Source organism: Heterobasidion irregulare, assembly GCF_000320585.1.
Source record: "Heterobasidion irregulare TC 32-1 unplaced genomic scaffold scaffold_08, whole genome shotgun sequence".
Taxonomy (NCBI): Eukaryota; Fungi; Basidiomycota; class Agaricomycetes; order Russulales; family Bondarzewiaceae; genus Heterobasidion; species Heterobasidion irregulare.
Genome location: NW_009258204.1, coordinates 2094805 through 2110090, shown reverse-complemented (window position 1 = coordinate 2110090; position 15286 = coordinate 2094805). Strand labels below are relative to the sequence as shown.

Sequence of the window (15286 nt, the reverse complement as noted above, 5' to 3'; positions counted from 1 at the left end):
ACCACGAACTCCATGGAGATGCATCAGTCACAAAGCTCTGAGATCAAAGCGTAAGTGCATTACAATCGAAGCTGAGAGATTTCGTAGCTGCAAAAGTGTATGATGTCTGTGCTCTAAGTTAGGTTGCATTGGCGCTCTGATGGGCGCTACTCGAGAAATTTGTCATTTCACCACAAAAGCAGAAAAAGGCTTGCTGACCTGGAGTAGGAACACGAAAATCCATAACGGCATGCCATGCTCCCCTGACCACATTTCCGTTATCATCCCGCACACGTATCACACAAAGGCTTCGCTGCCCTCTTTGTCTATCTCATGATCATCGTCATCTTCTAACGGGATGAAGCGTCTCCTTGGGGCATCCTGCAGCACGGCCATCAGTCATCAAAGAGCCTACAAGATGGAAGGGACTGGCACTCACTGGCAGATTCAAAATTTCGCGCTTTCGTTCACGCAAGCTGGGTGGTAGAAGTGTTTCCTCCGTCTGTGGGAATGACGAGGCCGTGTGGTATGCTGTTGACAAACGCCCTAAAGGGCTCGTCAATTGTTCGCGCGACGTACCTAGTGCGACAGCACAATAAGCTCAATAAGTGCGAGATTGAAGATAATCTAGCGCACCATGCTCATCGGTCTGCATCCCCGGGACTCGGAAGGAGTGACGCGGTTTACCACCAGCCCGAAGGTCGGGAAAGCGGTGTGGTATAGGTGTGGACAACCTTGCCTGCATGGAGCGGAGAATTCGTCCACCAAACAAAGGTGATCGATGATCCATTCGTGGACCTCCCTCGCGCTCCATTGGAGCATTATGAGCCACCAAAACTGTAGCCGTGGACGAACCTTGAACAAATTGACAGGGATCAGGAGTGCCTCGCGCACGCCCGGAGGATAAGTTCTGCCTTTGGTTGGGGGTCACACCAAGATCCCGAGAAACAGACATGGGCGTCTCGGTGAGATCGTGTCGACTAGGGTGAGCGGGACCTCGTAACGACGTGCGGCGCAGCAGCTGCGTGCGATCGAGAGCGGCAGCTGTAGTCCCCTGCTCTCGCCTTGGTGCGGTTGATTGTGCATGACGTAGTGAGTGAGATGCCAGCCTAAGGAGAGGGGCCGGGAAAGGATGCCTCGGAACAGACGATGGAGTCGCTTGACGACGTGGAGAGGGCGGCGGCAATGCAGCAGAAAAGGCGCGTGCATGTACCACACTGGCAGGTGGAGCCATCGAGTCATCAATGCGACGCCTTTTGAGGGATGAGGTGTTGTTGGATCTCCGAGCTGCTTCATTTCCCTCTACGGATGAAGGCGAGGATAAACGATTAGACCGTAGCTCTGACCGAGAAGAGGCGTGGGACGAAGAGCATGAACATGCGCATGAGACTGGGCGTTTTTGCATGGCTTCGATCACGGCATTCCGAGCAACCTCCACCTGAAGGGGAATGGCTTGCAGAAGAGGAACGAGTGGCGTGATGAGTGCGACGACCTGAGCGTGCTGTTCCAGTGCGCGCATCTGGTGTTCTTGCAAGTTTTGCAGAACCTGCGACTGAGTCTGCGCGAGCTAGAATCGAACCGGATCCCGTCAGCCCCGGACAAGCAGCGACACCCATCGTAACAAGACTTTGAAGTAGAACGATCGAGGCGTACCGCGTTGAGCGAGGTCATTTTCGCGTCGACAGTGTCGAATCGTCGGTTTGTCGCAGTGAGCTCGGCTCGTGTTGTGGCCAGCTCAGCTCGCATATCGGACAGAGCGGACGCCTGTGCAGGTTCGCCGATTTTCTTTTCAATGTCGCTGCGATAGCGCTCGACTATACCACCGTTCAGCTCAGTACGATGCGCATATAGTCACCGTATATTGACGCAGACGGGTGTCCTCCGTGATGCCCGCCCTTAGGGTATAGACGCACCTAGTTTCCCAATGTGCTCTCCCATCTTCTCCATCTCGCTTTCCATTTCCTGCTGTGCTCTTACGAGGGCCTGCTGCGCCTTGTCAACACCGTCCGCGAGCTTACCCGCGCGCTCCGAGAATGTCTCTAGTCGGGCATGGGTGTCATGCAAGAGTATGCGCGTTGAGGTCCCAGCCTTGTCTACCGGTGCTATCTGTGTGTTTGCAGGGAAAGATGTCCCACTGGGCGTGCGCTGCGAAGACCCGGGCTTGTGGAGGAGGTATGCCCACAGAGCCGGGGTAGGAGTGAACTGGCTTCGACTGGCCCTGCTCGAAGGAGGTACTGAGTTAGTGTCATTTTCAGGAGAGACCGACATTTGGATGGGCGATAGCAAAGCAGAGACAGAGAGCGAAGGGAGGAAGAGCGAAGGCGCGCAAGTCATGTGACACACGTGAGAGGTTCAGGGCAGGCTCAATGGTCAGATACACGTCGAGGCCGGATTGGCAGATACAAGGAAACTCGAATACAAGGTTGAAAACAAACCGAGAAGCGTGAATACACAAGGGAGTGAGTATGGGTTTCATGGCGGTGGGATGATGGCGCTTTGCGTTTCGGCCATCTGGAGGGTCCAGGACTGCATGTCGTCGACTGGGAGGTCCTTCCACCTCTCGTAGACCTATAGAGAACAGACATGACGATCATGATGCGTGGTGAGGGTGGGATGTACAGACCTCGTTGAGGAGGGTAAGCATTTCGGTAATCTGATCATTCGCGACTTGTCGCGCCTTTACATTCTCTTGCATCTTACTCTGCAGTCGCATATTCTCGTCTTCCAGCTGCATGAGCTGTGAGAAGATACTGCCATTGGTATGAGTGACAGTAGCGACGGACCTGTGCCAACTGCGCTCGCAGGCGATCGCGCTCTTGTTGCAGGAGAGGTATTGTCCACGCCCGTACGGCCGCTCGTGGCTCAAGGTCTGGGCGCCATGCGTCCTTTCTTGCCTCACCGCTCTGTTTCCGAGCTCGCGCCTCAGTGACGACGGCGTGCATGCTATCGAGGTTCCTCTGCACGTCATAGTTGGCAAACAGCTCATCGCATAGTTTCTATTCACGATAGATCACGACGAGTGATACAAAGACGATAGACATGTACACACCGTGGTCTCGTTCTCCACAAACCTAGAGACGGTGTTGAAGACGCCCGACGCGCCGTTCTTCTCCTCCTCGCACCACAAAGGAAAGCATTCGACAAAGTCCTCGTAACTGATCTCGTGAGCCAACCACTGGCGGGGGAAAGGTAGTGCCACGTACGTCCACTTGTGCGCTGAGCGCTGAATGGCGAGCTGGAGCGCCGCGTAGAAATGCGTCCACCGTACGCTGGGCTGGCTGGCCGACGCGTTGGAAGTGGCCATGTTGACGCGACCGTGAGATCTGCCGTGGCCTGCTGCCAGCGAGAAACGGCAGATGCCGACGGCTGACCACGCGCGCTTCCCCCTGCTCGTCCTCGCACTCCTCTCCGCTGCTCTCCGCCGCTGGCCAAATGATCTGGCCTCGTTCACTCTCGAAGACTTGACATCGTCGACCCGCTCAATCGAATTGCGATGAGCACGCCGCAACCAGCCGCAGACCCCCAGAATGACGAGGAGGCTGGCCTTCCCGCACGCCAACGCCCGCGCAGCTCCATCTCGTCGTTCCTCTTCCTCAGCTTCCTCCTATTCATGCTCACGAACAACAACGGGGACGACGGCCCATTGCGAAATCAGTATGTAGACGCCTTGTCGTCCTTGGAGTGGCAGCTGGGGAACTACTCTGCGTGGCTGAATGGCACGGATCCAGCAGGGCTCAACTTTACCATGGTACGTCTATCGCTCATCTGCTAGGCGCAATGTGTTAGGTGTAACTGTGCAACACAAGCCAATCAAGCCACCCGCCGAGGAGCGCTTGGTCGACTTCTTCGTACCATCTGGCAAGATCTTAGACCCTTCGAGCATGTCCTACTTTCCCAATGTGACCGGCTTCATTCGTGGGTCGTGTTCAATGCACAACATCACTTCTGCTGCTATTCAGGATTCTCCAACCATCTCTTGGGAAACTTATGCCCGGGATCTGATGACGGGCGCTAATATGACTGAGATCACCAAGAGACTTGGATCGTGGAACTGGACCGCATCTGAGAAGGTGACGATGAGCGTAGTTGAGAAGATACCCGAGAGCAAGCTAGACGGCAAGGGCAAAGGGAGAAAGCCACAACCACCGTCTGATATCGCCATGGTTCATGTATGCATATCACCGTTCAGGCTTGGCTTGTTGTCACTCATAAGCATTCTAGGGCAAAATAGAATTTGTAGATTCCAACACTGCGGAGGAGATGCGGTTTGACTTTGAAGGCATACACTTCCTCCGAAACGGGTCTATGTACGGTCTGGTAGATCCTTCAGGGTGCGTTCGCCCTGATAGGCTTATGCTCTGACACCCACATAATATCACTCCATCAGTCACGCCTTAGATATTCGCACAATCCCCTCCCTGGTTCCAGAATCCATCCGCAATGAGACCGCGCACATCATCCAGCCCGAGCTTGAATCCCGCGTCTCAAAGCTGAAGAAGCTGATCGATTCCGGCACCGTCGACGACACGACGTCGGACGACTCACCCAAGCCTGCGTGTCCTTTCTCTATCTACGCGCAGCTGGAGCCGACGCACATATCGGAGGATCAGATGCGGGAGCTCGAGGAAGAGCTGCAGCATCCGACGGGCGCGACGACGGTGCGGCGGCCCAGGTTCGTCATGCACGGCGTACTGCTCAGTCAGCAATGTGGGATCATGTACGAAGTGAAGAGCACGGAAGGCCTGCGCTCGAGAACGTTCTACCACAAGATCACCACTTGTATATACCTTCACTCCGTTTCGCATAGCGAGCGAGGGCTGAATCTTGACATGCAGACGCTGGATTTTCTGGCCTTGTTTATCTTGCGCTTCTTCTCCTGTTGTCCAAGCAGATGACCCAGAGCCAGACTCCCGCGGCACTCGCCAGGATCTCGCGATGGACGTTCTTTGGCCAAGCATTGGCTGACTCGATCTCGTTCGCAGGCGTACGTACCATCTAACAGCAATCGTGCGCGACTCTGACATCTTTCGTCGGAATAGCACATCACGTTCGCCATACTCGCTGATGGGCGGCCGTCGCTATCTCTCGTGGCTCCAGCGTTCCTCGCTTGCGCCTTGTTCGCGCACGAAGTGGTATGGACGATAGATTTGTCCCGTGTGTTGGTTATCATCAACTTACTCACACCCTTGGAAGCAATTTGCGCTGCTCATACATCAGGTCCAGGCTCCAGAGGATGTCGCGCCTTCGCCTGCACCAGTTCCTCCTGCACCAACTTCAACGCCCACGATCAGCGCGCCTCTCAACCCATCTGAGTCCATAGCTCCTATCAATACGGCCACTACGCCACCCGCACCGCCAGCGCTGCGGCGCCCGTCATTCTTCCGCGCCGTCTGGGATCATCTGCGCGTCGATTCTCAAGTGCGGACGTGTAAGTCGCTGCTATGCTACGTTTCACGCTGATTCGCTTTGCATTGATGTCTCTGACAATGACTTTTCTCGTGGTGCAGGGGTCGTGATGTTCTTATTACTCACCTTCGTAGTGCGCATCATCTTGGCGCCTTCACTGGCCTTGATGTTCTTCGCAGCGCTCTACTCATCGTTCTGGGTGCCTCAGATCGTGCGTGCTGCACAGCGTGGCCGCACGTGTGCCCTCGATCGGACATATCTCGTCGGCACGACTATCGGGAGATTGTTGGTTGCTATGTGTGAGTATCAATATGATCTGTTCTTCTCCTTTTTTTGCCCCGGCGCTTATCTTGCCATAGATTTTATGTCGTGTCCGAAGAATGTGCTCGATGTCACTCCTCGACGTGAGTAGATCGCATAAATCACCGCTTGAATGTAGCTTAGGCTGTCGATTTCATGTAGCATGGATGTACTTGCTTGCGATCTTCATGTTCGCACAGGTCCTCGTTTTGATCCTGCAGGATGCCCTTGGCCCGTCCTTCTTCCTCCCACAGCGCGTACGACCATTTCCGATTATTATTATCGGCGTATTGATGTGGCTGATACTCCGTATAGTATTCGCGCGTCCAGACGTACGACTACCACCCGCCGCTGCCGGCTCCGGACTCAGAAGCGCCGGAGAACAGCCTCGGGGACTGTGCGATCTGCATGGACGCCATACGGCTGGAGCGGCCGTCGCTCGACGGCAACGAGAAGGAACGGGGTCGTGGCGGGTTCTTCGGCGCTGTGGGCGTCGGCGTCAGCGTGGTGGGTGGATCCGGGAACAGGAAGAATTACAGTCTGGCGCCGTGCCATCATCTATTCGTGAGTTCTTCGGTTCTTTTGGTCGGGCGTGCAGCTAATGACTATTTGTGGTAGCATACTGAGTGTCTTGAACGGGTAGGTTGTCGTTTGTTCTCATCTCGGGCTTTACTGATCATCCGCGTTGCGTTGCGATCTAGTGGCTTGCCATCAAGGTCAGCCTAACCTGTCATATCGCGTGATGAGCTGATCACTCATTATCCTATAGAACATTTGTCCGCAGTGCCGGCGACCTTTACCCCCTCTTTAGCTTTAAGCTTGGATAACGGAATTAGCTTCCGCGCCGTCGTAGAATACTGGTGTGGTATAAGAATAATTGACAGCTTGGTCTCGACCTGAGAGACCGCACTGATGCCCTGCATTTCTGATTTCTGAAGCAAGTGGCTGAGCGAACTATAGACTCGCCGCCCGTGTGTCGTCTTCTTGACTATACTTGCCGGTGTCTACCAGTGTTGTTGACTGACGCGGCAGGGTGGGTTGGGTAATTCCAGAGCAAGTAAAGTCAGCTCCGCGAGGATGATCGGCCTGAATAAGGCATTCCCTACATAACCGAAGTCCCTCGGTGTATATATATTCGTGTCCAAGTTGGGCTACCACAAGGACGTAGGCAGAGTGATCGTCGATGGAACGATCGGCTGGCTCGCATTAATGCCTGAACTCTATGCTACGCAGGTGGTACAAGACATACTCAAGCTCAGAACAAGGGCTGAGCGCTGAACGACTACTTTGCTCCATAATTAAAGGTGCTCCACAATGATCAAAGAGCGTGCATTTGTGAGGAAGAGATAATTGCAAGTCTAGGAGCGGAAGGATCAGCATTGGGAAGAATATAAAAAGAATAATCTATCAACACGATCAAATACGAAAGTCAGTGGAGACACACAGATGACTAGTGAACAGCTGCTGGAGATCATTGCACTCAGCTCTGATCTCTCTTGTGCATCATAAGATGTCAGGTCTCAACTCAAGGACAAGGATGAAAGCCCCAGAAGTCACCAAATTGATTGCCTAAATGCATTTTTTTTTCAAATTTTAGTCTGTATTATAGTCTAATGGTGGCATACCACATGTCTAGACTACATATGTATGGGATATCTACTAGTGGTGGGTATGGTAAGTATCATATAGTTTCTTGTGTGGTAATTCATGTGGTACATGCCATCTGTAACCATGTGTGCATGGACTCTGCCATTCATTGCTGCACATTGTTGGTGGCTCCATGTGTGTAGGTGTGCTGGCTGCTATTGTTCATGTCATATGCCCAGTTGGGTCATCACTCTCCTCTCTCTCTGCCCATCTACCCTCCCCTGTGTCTAAATCATTTGGTACCACTCAGCTCATCTTTGGTAGACTCATGTCTCTAAAGGTCCTGTGGAATTGTTGGGTGTCATTTATGTACATCTGGAAACACCTCCTCTTTTAATTAAATCTAATTATTCAAAATACTAATCTGAGCTAATCAGAATATATTATCCATAATCAACTTTATAATCAAATCTGTAAGTAAAGGTGACATTGTCTATACTACTATAGTCCCATTGGAATCTACAATCCAATTACAATTTTACACATTTCAAATCCATATTGTGTAAGTGCTACAATCTTATTTTGCCTGTATTCTTTATTTTTTATTAGTTTACTATATTATTGTCTAGTGCTCAAATTCAAATATCAGCCCTGATTTTTAGGGCATTTATTGACCTCTTTATATATAGAATAGATAAAAGATAAATGTGTAAGAAAATCAGAAATATTGAGATTGTCTTATTTATATCAACATATTTAGGTCACCAGGTAAATAGTTTAGACCCTGTGGCTTAGTGATTTAGAGCACCAGTCCGGGGTATACAGGCATGAGGTTGTTGATTCAATTCTAGAGATGGGCAAGTTTATAATAAGGTGTGACTTTAGTTTGATTAGTAAGCTCTATAAATACTCTATGATTGGAGGTGTAGTAGTAGTAGAGAAACCATAGAACTGGGTTGGTTGGTATTTTTCCGAAAATCCATATAATAAATTAGCTTTAATTAGCTCTAATTAGATCTTATAATTTCAGGATTAGAGGGGGGGTAAGCTAAAAATCCTTAATGGTAATTGGTAAAAATCTAGCTATATTTATGCTTAACTATGGTTGATTTAATATGGAGCTTTTCCCTGATGCCGCCCGCGTGACGGGGCTTTGCTGATCATCCCGACCTGCGGTGCCCAGTTAGGCAGGTATTGGCTCAGGAGCCCGGTTTTTTTCTGGCACGACACTCCAGAAAATTATGCAAGACCCTGTACCTTACAGTCAGTCATAGATATGTATACAGCGATATCAGCTGGATCATAGGTCTGCACCTTTTAGGGTTGTTTTTGTGTTCTGACTCAAGTTCTCACATCGGCTCCGGAGAAGTGAACTTGAACTCGAATCATGGTCGTTCAGCGCTATTGTAGCAGCAACTCGCAGTGCCATAGTTTCTCCCATAGCAGGTGTTGAAGACACCATGCAGCTTGACATTCTCCATCGCAATCCAGAGGCAACATCTCGCAAGTCTGAAAATCGCGTCGCCAATGCCATCGTGGAGGCTGCAGATAGTCGCGGAGATGGCTCTCAGGCCATTAATATACAAGCGACGATCGACGATTTGCCGGACGGAGGTTACGGATGGGTCATTGTCGCTGCATGCAGTCTCATATCGTACGTCCTTTTTCCGTTTCTTTGGACTCGTTGAAATCGATTGTTCATTTGGCGGTCCCTAGTTTCTTCCACATCGGGTTGACATACTCGTGGGGAATTGTCCAAGCGCGTTTGAGCGCATCCCACCTGGCGAAAGACTCCACGCTCTCGTTCATCGGCTCCACCGCTGTTGCCTTCGTTTCTTTCGCCGCACTCGTGAATGCACGCATCATTCGTCGGCTCGGGACGCGCAACTCTGCGCTGCTTGGTTGCTTTTCTCTTGGATTTGGGCAGATCCTGAACGGATGGGCTTCGTATAGCATCGCTGGGCTCTTTGTGACGAATGGCGTCATTGTAGGCTTCGGTACAAGCCTGTGCTTCATGGTATGTATAACCTTACTATCATACAGCTAAGCTTTCGCATCGTTTCTGATCTCAATATTCTATATCTTGAACAGACGTGCGGTTCACTGCCCGCGCAGTATTTCAAGCGGCGTCGTGGGCTGGCTAACGGCTTTGTTTTCGCCGGTGGAGGCATTGGCGGAGGGGTGTGGTCCCTATCGATCAGTTCGCTCATCGACCGCGTAGGCATCCCATGGACGTTCCGCATTCTAGGGCTCATCACCCTCACGACGACAATGCCCGCTGCCATGCTACTCAAGGAACGCGTGCGTCGTGCACCTGCGACTGTAGAATGGTCAGTATCATGACGCGTTCATGAACGTTCCTATTGACCAGTTTGTACCGCTCAATCACAGGAGGCTTTTCCTCGACCCAAAATTCATACTCCTCTTCCTTGGCTCGGCCCTCGCTACGTTCCCGATCCTTGTCCCCGCCTTCTTCATACCATTGTACGCGAACTCCCTCGGCGCGTCCGCCTTCACAGCTTCCGCACTTCTCGCGTTGTTCAACCTCTCATCAGCCGTCGGTCGTGTCGGCTTCGGCGCTCTAGGCGATCGAATAGGTCCAATCTCTGCGCTCGCGCTCACTCTGCTCCTCGCCGCGGTCAGCATGCTAGCTATATGGCCCGTGTCCGCAAGCCTCGCGCCGCTCGTGGTGTTCATCGTGTTGAATGGGATCGGGAACGGCGGGTTTTTCTCGACGATGCCGAGTGTTATCGGGCATATGTACGGCTCTTCGCGTGTTGCGAGCGCGTTGGCTATGGTGGTGACGGGATGGGCTTTCGGATACCTCCTCGTGCGCGTCTTTTGACTGGCCTGCGGACACATTCTCACTTGCTGATCGCCGTTACGATTCTCAAGGGCTCTCCTGTCGCAGGATGGTTACTCGATGCGTACGGAGGGTCGAGTGCTGGGCGCACCGCCTTTCGACCTGCAATCTATTTTGCGGGTTCTCTTTCTCTGCTGAGTGTGGTGCTGATCACAGCTATGAGACACATGGTGACGAAAAACAAAATCTTCGTGTTCGCATAGAAGCGAAATTCTAGAGTAGTTACTCCTCTTACTCCTCAAATGAATGATTTTCTCTCCAGCCAACCCAAATTCCGTACCTTGGGCCCATGATGCCATCTGTCTGCTCTCCGCCAACATTCCACACTCTCCATCCGTCTCTGCTCACCCATCCCTCGATGAATGCTGTCATGACATCTTCTGCGCGCAGCTCTGCTACCACGATGACGGATGTATGGTGCGGCACAGCGAGCGAAGTTAGGGTGTCTATCAACGGAGTAACTAAGGAGGGGTGGTATATGCAGTCGACCACGAGGATGAGATCTGGAGGATCTGATAGAACGGAAGACGAGAGCTGGCGATCGGCCGGGAGCGTCCAGTCGAGCGCTTCAGCTCTGATCGTGTGGGGCGTGAGAGATGAGCTGGGCTTGGCAGGTATGTGGGATATGTTTTTGCGGATTAGAGGGATGAGATCCGGAAGATCGGTGGAGGTATATCGTCGGACTAGTGGGCCTAGGACGACACTAAGAAGGCCCGTTCCTGCACTGAGTTATGCATGTCTTAGCGCATATATCGAGGAACGCTGATGATGATTACCCGAGCTCGATGATATGCGCTTTCATTATTGATTCGGGATTGAATAGAGTGCAAGAGTCGGGGAAGTGATATTGAAGGAGGAATAGCTGCGCAAACTCGACGCTAACGATACAATTCAAAACTATGTCCGACGAATCACAGTTCACCGCGACTCACCTAGCTCTCCATAGTACGCTTCCAGTATCCCCTTTACGACTCCTGAGAGCGGTTCCGTCCTGGAAGAGCTCAATTTCCAAGACTTTGGGCTCAACTTTCTTCGGCTTGCCTCTTGCCTTCTTACTTCTGCCATTGCTGCTCTTTTTGGCGACGGGGCTAGCAGCTACATCTGAGAGTGGAGGGGAAATCTCCAGCCTCACGGACAGTGTGTCCGTCTTGGAGTCGACATATCCGAGCCCCCGAAACGGTTCCATGGAACTGCCATCCGCCGGCTTCACAGAAGCAAGACGAGTATACAACAGGAAGATCTGTCACGACACGTGAGATCAGAGGGTAAATGAGCCGCAATACATGTCCTACCTCTTCATCCGGATCAGTGACAGCGACAGCGTACAATGGGATTTGGATAAGTCCACGGGGAGAGAAACGCTGCGAGCTAGATGTCTGGTCCATTCACACGGTCAGGTTTCAGTTGGCGATTTCATAGACCTTTCGGGTATGTCTTTCGATATACAGGCATCCTGAACGAGCACTGGTGAGGAGAGCACGATGATACTTGACCTGTATTGACTGACCCAGGCGGCCCACGGTAGTAGGCGAACAGTGTGGGCGAGGTACACTTAGCTCTAACCTGAACCTGGTACTCGAGTAAGTATTTCAAAGTCCGCTGACTACATCCCAAACTGTCCCAAAAGTTTGCTGCCAGCAGCCAGCAGCCAGTCCCATCAGGTGCTCCTTCACGATCTACGAAAGCAGTTCAGAAAGAGTTTCCACGTAAATCAAGGGGTGCGCAACACGCTGCGACACCATTAATCCGGTGATGATTGTTGTGGCTAGACTATCTGGTTCGTTTAATTGTACGCTGTCATCTTTGCTTGTATGTACTGACTTTGAGGTTGATCTTGAAGTATAACCAGAAACGACGCTCATGTCTTCACACGTTCGAGAAAGCCCGCCTCTACTCCCACACGAAATTTGGCGACACATCTTCGAGTTGGCAACACACGTCCCTGGGGTTCTAGATCCAGTTTTCGACGATCCATTTGAATCAGGAGCGCCTTTCAATCTTGGTATCGGCTGGCGGTATAAAGAGCAGGAGCACCACAGCATCCTCAAGTCCATCAACACAAAAAGCATCTTCGTTCGCGTTTGCAGACGGTGGCACGCTCTTGCTTTACCGCTTCTATACCAGGTCGCCGTCATCCGTGAAAGCCGCGATGGAGATTGGCATCCCAATAATCTGACCTCGCTTTGTAGCGTTTTCAATGTCGAGCAGAGACAAGGTCTCGCAGACGTGCCCATACCAGGATCCTATGTTCGCCGTCTGGATATGAGTGCGCTCAACCTCGAGGACCGTGGGACAGCACAGAAACTTTCCAAGTTCGTCGCGTCTTTTTCTAAATCTTCGTATCCTTTCCGTTTCAGAAGGCAATCATTACGGTGATAAAGAGCATAAGGCGAATATGTTGTGGACCGCTGTCGGCGCAAATTGCAGTCCAACGTTGGGAAAGCTCGTTTGGAAAATTGATACACTCCCAGGCTGCTCATTGTTTGGGTCTCTTCTCACTCGATTCACAGCATTGCGCACCATGATACTCGAACATGATGACCCTCTACAAGATCTATGCCCGCTCGATCTTCCAGCCCTTCCCAATTTGAACTTCGTTACCCTGGCTCATAGTCAAGAGACCGAGTGCACCATTTCTTCCGAACACTCGACCTCATTTCCCAACGTTAGACAGGCATTATTTACCATAATGTCGATCTTAACGGATGCTCTTTGGATTTCTTAGATAAGATAAGCTCTAGCCTCACCACTGTGTATCCTGTGACGAACATAGCTATGGCTCCTGGATTATGTTCGCAAATAACATCACTCTGTCCTCAACTGCGACACATTGTCCTCCTATTTGACCTTTACCATAAGAGCGGGTGGGAGGGCGTCGATTGGGAAGAGGACCGTCTTATCTTCTCGCCTGTCACACACTTGGGCATTCTTCTCCCACCATGTGGCGGATCGGAGTATCGACAGCTGTTCGCTTGGGTAGAGGATCACGCCGCCACACCCCTCCAGGTCGTGCGATTCTTGAACCCGGCCTTAGTGACCGAGTCAACCACTTTGCGTGCGAATATGCTGGCCGAGTTGATTCCCAGGTTGGTTGGTCTGCGGGTGGAGGATGATGAGGGAAACGAACTGAGTGCTCAGAGTTTCCATAGGAGTGCCTCTCCACAGTAGAACGTGCGCATCCTATTGTTTTCTGTCATTGCTTCGTTTATTGACCTTGATATCTACGCAGTATGCTGCTTATGCTCGTTTCACGGACTAGTGTTGGATCTTTGAATGTGACGTCCGACCAAGTGTAGCAGACGTTGTCTTCTGCTTACTGATCTCATTACTATCCAATTAATGAATATGTCACCAGGGATCACACTATTGCGCAGGAGGTTCGAGCACCTCATCACAGTGAGAGATCTACCGTCGTGAGCTCGCTGTCAATGCCTATTTTGATCAAGGTCTTCCCTCTCCCAAGCTGTCTAGTCTCTGATATGCATCGGCTCGGATAGCAGATGTTTATCCACCTACTCGCATCCTACCCAGATCTCTACTGCACACCAGGCCAATTTCTTGCGAGGCAAACTCGGAACTCGCGCTCCGCTGGATCACATCCTTTGTGCGCTAGTAAGATCACTGCGTGATCAACCTGATATCTGCCTTCTCGATGTAATCATATCGAAATATCAGGACGGCATCATTGAGCTCACGTCTGCTCACATCTCCGCGACACGGTGATCAATGCAACGGAGGTAAGTAGACCGGAGCAGACAAGCACAGATTCAGATTCAGACACATGACGTACACTCATATTCCTCGAAGCTTGAAATTTGAACGCAGTGACCATAAGTACTTCGGCAACGAGGAGGCAGCCGCTGTCCAAATCTTGAACTACGGCCTCGTTAGGTGTGCAGGGTTTCCATTCTCACTCCCACTTAAATATCTACATGAGCACTTTCTCTCGACGATATATAAGTTTGCAAGTTAAACTTGGATGATCTCAGACGGTGCCGACGAAGAGATTTCGCTCGAACATCGAAACTCAGTGGTGACGATAAGGAACGAATGAGCACAGCTATCGCTGTTCATCGCGTCGTCAGCTCCTGTAGGTGTCACTACATGCAAATTAGCTCATGGCGATCACTCACCGCTCTAGTCGCAAGCTCATATCACCGTTAGTCTGCCTCAGTGATTGTGATCTCATGACACCTCCATTCATAGAATAAACTTCGCCCATATCCCACCGCGGCTGCCTCTCGCCGCCATGAAAGCGTCTAAACATACCAATTGAGCATTCAAATAACCACTGCATCATTTTCCCATATTGCTCGAAACGCAGAAATTGGGCGCTTGGACGCGTTTAAAAGCAAGACTCTGGACCACCGCAGGCGCACCCCACCGTCCATCCTTCTCTCAGCGCGCCGTACGTCCTGTCATGTTCTCCCACACTTTCGTGTCGTCTGTCGTTGCTATTGGATTTGCATTGTCTGCAGCTGCTCTCTTAGCGCCGCAAGTCAACTCTAAGCGCGACACGATAGACTGCACAGACCCGCGCGGCCCAAACAGTTTCCTACCGCACGTGTACAGCGCGTCAATCACTAACAACGGAACGCAAGTCACCGACAGCGTTGCAGTCGATGGGTCCATCGTACGTCCTATTCTCCGCCCTCTCGCGCGCGGAAATCTCGACTGTGGTCTCGCCATCTAGGTCTCGTTTACTTGGGACCCGAACCCTTGCCGCCTGACTTCTGCCTTTATCCTTGGTGCATACACTGGCTCGCCCGTCAATGCTTATGCAAACAACTCTGATGGCTCGGGTTCGTGGATCGGGCCTCGTGCAGGCCCTTACGGCGGATTCAATGGCACTCACCATGGGAGCCTCGTGTTGTCGGGGGAGTATTTCACGAGGGGACAAGCATATGGTGCGCTTGACCTGAGCTTCTTCGCGAGTTTATCCTGAGGACGTTGGTCACTTGATGCAGTGGTCGATCTGTTTGAGTACAATGTGACAACGGGTGACCTTAAAGAGGCTGTTTCAAACCAGGACTTTTCCTGGGAGGTACCAGTGAGTTTCTCGCCTGATCTTCTTTCGACCTGCAGAGCTCATCATTGTGATCTACATCTTACTGCCACAGTACGGATCTTCCTGAACGTAGACTATTGGAG

General features: G+C 51.5%; 8 protein-coding genes across 8 annotated transcripts; 5 read left to right on the top strand and 3 right to left on the bottom strand.

Moving 5' to 3' along the window:
• Positions 1–276: 276 nt before the first annotated feature.
• HETIRDRAFT_453771 (uncharacterized protein) lies at positions 277–2313 on the bottom strand (the record flags this gene model as incomplete). The annotated part of the gene is made up of 5 exons (XM_009551279.1): positions 277–360; positions 419–525; positions 616–1546; positions 1633–1793; positions 1893–2313. 5 exons carry the CDS (start codon positions 2311–2313, stop codon positions 277–279), a joined length of 1704 nt encoding a protein of 567 aa, XP_009549574.1.
• Positions 2314–2451: 138 nt separating this feature from the next.
• HETIRDRAFT_324225 (uncharacterized protein) lies at positions 2452–3283 on the bottom strand (the record flags this gene model as incomplete). The annotated part of the gene is made up of 5 exons (XM_009551278.1): positions 2452–2547; positions 2603–2707; positions 2763–2975; positions 3029–3134; positions 3183–3283. 5 exons carry the CDS (start codon positions 3281–3283, stop codon positions 2452–2454), a joined length of 621 nt encoding a protein of 206 aa, XP_009549573.1.
• Positions 3284–3589: 306 nt separating this feature from the next.
• Positions 3590–6496, top strand: HETIRDRAFT_49725 (uncharacterized protein; the record flags this gene model as incomplete). The annotated part of the gene is made up of 14 exons (XM_009550462.1): positions 3590–3727; positions 3786–4148; positions 4201–4310; positions 4367–4758; positions 4815–4963; positions 5019–5111; positions 5173–5407; positions 5487–5684; positions 5745–5789; positions 5848–5942; positions 6001–6249; positions 6304–6324; positions 6387–6401; positions 6455–6496. 14 exons carry the CDS (start codon positions 3590–3592, stop codon positions 6494–6496), a joined length of 2145 nt encoding a protein of 714 aa, XP_009548757.1.
• A 2227-nt stretch (positions 6497–8723) lies between these two features.
• On the top strand, positions 8724–10399 carry HETIRDRAFT_64624 (MFS monocarboxylate transporter). Its single transcript, XM_009550529.1, has 5 exons — positions 8724–8926; positions 8989–9289; positions 9364–9602; positions 9664–10102; positions 10168–10399. The coding sequence occupies exons 1-5, from the start codon at positions 8733–8735 to the stop codon at positions 10336–10338; spliced, it is 1344 nt and encodes a 447-aa protein (XP_009548824.1). The 5' UTR covers positions 8724–8732; the 3' UTR covers positions 10339–10399.
• HETIRDRAFT_453767 (uncharacterized protein) lies at positions 10367–11520 on the bottom strand (the record flags this gene model as incomplete). The annotated part of the gene is made up of 4 exons (XM_009551277.1): positions 10367–10859; positions 10912–11013; positions 11068–11375; positions 11428–11520. 4 exons carry the CDS (start codon positions 11518–11520, stop codon positions 10367–10369), a joined length of 996 nt encoding a protein of 331 aa, XP_009549572.1.
• Positions 11521–11995: 475 nt separating this feature from the next.
• On the top strand, positions 11996–12401 carry HETIRDRAFT_453766 (uncharacterized protein; the record flags this gene model as incomplete). Its single annotated transcript, XM_009551276.1, has 2 exons — positions 11996–12272; positions 12325–12401. The coding sequence occupies 2 exons, from the start codon at positions 11996–11998 to the stop codon at positions 12399–12401; spliced, it is 354 nt and encodes a 117-aa protein (XP_009549571.1).
• Positions 12402–12910: 509 nt separating this feature from the next.
• On the top strand, positions 12911–13303 carry HETIRDRAFT_420470 (uncharacterized protein; the record flags this gene model as incomplete). Its single annotated transcript, XM_009551275.1, has 1 exon — positions 12911–13303. The coding sequence occupies one exon, from the start codon at positions 12911–12913 to the stop codon at positions 13301–13303; it is 393 nt and encodes a 130-aa protein (XP_009549570.1).
• A 1252-nt stretch (positions 13304–14555) lies between these two features.
• HETIRDRAFT_453765 (uncharacterized protein) lies at positions 14556–15270 on the top strand (the record flags this gene model as incomplete). Its single annotated transcript, XM_009551274.1, has 4 exons — positions 14556–14768; positions 14829–15042; positions 15103–15185; positions 15256–15270. 4 exons carry the CDS (start codon positions 14556–14558, stop codon positions 15268–15270), a joined length of 525 nt encoding a protein of 174 aa, XP_009549569.1.
• Positions 15271–15286: the final 16 nt, after the last annotated feature.

Coding starts and splice junctions, on each gene's coding strand:
- HETIRDRAFT_64624 (XM_009550529.1), top strand. CDS start 8,733: ATGCAGCTTGACATTCTCCATCGCAATCCAGAGGCAACATCTCGCAAG. Junction 8,927..8,988: donor GCTGCATGCAGTCTCATATC/GTACGTCCTTTT, acceptor GGCGGTCCCTAG/TTTCTTCCACATCGGGTTGA. Junction 10,103..10,167: donor GGGCTTTCGGATACCTCCTC/GTGCGCGTCTTT, acceptor ACGATTCTCAAG/GGCTCTCCTGTCGCAGGATG.